Source organism: Bison bison, unplaced genomic scaffold, assembly GCF_000754665.1.
Source record: "Bison bison bison isolate TAMUID 2011002044 unplaced genomic scaffold, Bison_UMD1.0 scf7180017861088, whole genome shotgun sequence".
Lineage (NCBI taxonomy): Eukaryota > Metazoa > Chordata > Mammalia > Artiodactyla > Bovidae > Bison > Bison bison.
The window spans coordinates 734-2,228 of NW_011491660.1; the positions used below are offsets into that span (position 1 = coordinate 734).

The 1,495-nt window shown below is 63.3% G+C and overlaps 1 protein-coding gene across 1 annotated transcript in view; it reads right to left on the reverse strand.

Moving 5' to 3' along the window:
• Window positions 1-459: 459 nt before the first annotated feature.
• LOC104983051 (ADP/ATP translocase 3-like) overlaps window positions 460-1,495 on the reverse strand; it is a 4,902-nt gene continuing 3,866 nt past the window's right edge. Inside the window, exons 4-5 of the mRNA XM_010832543.1 lie at window positions 1,479-1,495; window positions 460-1,008 (exon numbers count right to left, since the gene is read on the reverse strand). Of these exons, the coding sequence (XP_010830845.1) occupies window positions 851-1,008; window positions 1,479-1,495 (175 nt within the window). The 3' untranslated portion in view covers window positions 460-850. The remainder of the gene's footprint in view (window positions 1,009-1,478) is intronic.

Sequence of the window (1,495 nt, forward strand, 5' to 3'; positions counted from 1 at the left end):
GGGGGCCACACAGCTGCCACCACCCTGGGATCCTGTGTGGTTAAACCCCAGCTGCAGTTGAGAAGGCTGAGTGCCCAAGGATTGATGCTTTTGAACTGTGCTGGAGAAGACTCTTGGGAGTGCCTTGGACTGCAAGGAGACCCAACCAGGCCATCCTAAAGGAGATCAGTCCTGGGTGTTCATTGGAAGGACTGATGCTAAAGCTGCAGCTCCAATCCTTTGGCCACCTGATGCGGAGAACTGACTCTTTGGAAAAGACCCTGATGCTGGGGAAGATTGAAGGCAGGAGAAGGGGACGACAGAGATGGTTGGATGGCATCACTGACTTGATGGACCTGACTTTGAGCAAACTCTGGGAGTTGGTGATGGACAGGGAGGCCTGGTCTCCCACCTGGAGACCCCATGGTCTGCTCGCTGACCGCCCCTCAAGGCCTCTCTGCTGAGAAATGAGACCAGCGCCTCTGTGTCCTGATTTTATTGTCCGCAGCGGAAATGCCCGACGGAGAAACATAATCGCGCGTATTCGGCTGTGCAAAAGAGAGGATAGTGCTTAAGTACAAATGGAGACATGATTTTCTTAAATAAATACTTAAACACGGGTCGGTCCTACAAGCACCTGGAGTCTAGGTCTGGTGTGCGGAGCTGCCTCGACTGTGGACCCATGGAGACCCCCCCGATTGCCCTCTCCCCCCACCCCAATCAACGCGTGGACCCAGGGCCGATGGTCCGCCGGCGAGGAGCCCCCGGCGCGGGGTGGCCCGGCCCCGGCGGGGACGCTGGAATTTCTCGAAGTCGGTGGTCCGTCACAGTGAGGGATGGCGCTAGGCGGTCGCGGCGGGCGGACGGGCGCCTAGATGACCTTCTTGAGCTCGTCGTACAGGACCAGCACGAAGGCGCCGCCCATGCCGCGCAGAACGTTGGACCAGGCGCCCTTGAAGAAGGCCTTGCCGCCCTCGTCCTTGAGGATCTTCCGCCAGCAGTCCACGGTGCCCTTGTACATGATGTCGGCTGTGGGGAGACGGCGGGGTCACGGCGCGCTCGGACACGGCCCCGGGGAGACCCGGCACAGCTGCTGAGCCCCGGGCTGCCATCTGCGCGCCAGGAGGAGCTCTGAGCCATTTAGACGTGGCTCTGGGCACGCGCTCTCGGGAGGGGATCAAGCCCAGGACGCCACCCCCCACGAGGCCCAGGGACGCCAGGTCAAAGACCGAGGGAGCTACGGGCACGGACGGGCGCCCACGGGGGACCCCCATATCAGATCACAGGGTACCGGAAGGGCCCTGTGCCTGCCCCGCCCCATCCGCCCCCATGAGGCCCGGCTGCTTCTCTCTGGGACCAGACGCTGGCCCCCGCCTCTGCAGGAAGACACATGGCCGCCGCCGGGGCCCCAGCACCTCCCTGAGCCGTCAGCGCTCCCTGAGCGGGCCGGCATGTCCTTCGCGCACCACCCCCCACCCCGAGCCGAGCGGAGCCGATACCTCCTTTGCGCCCCGAC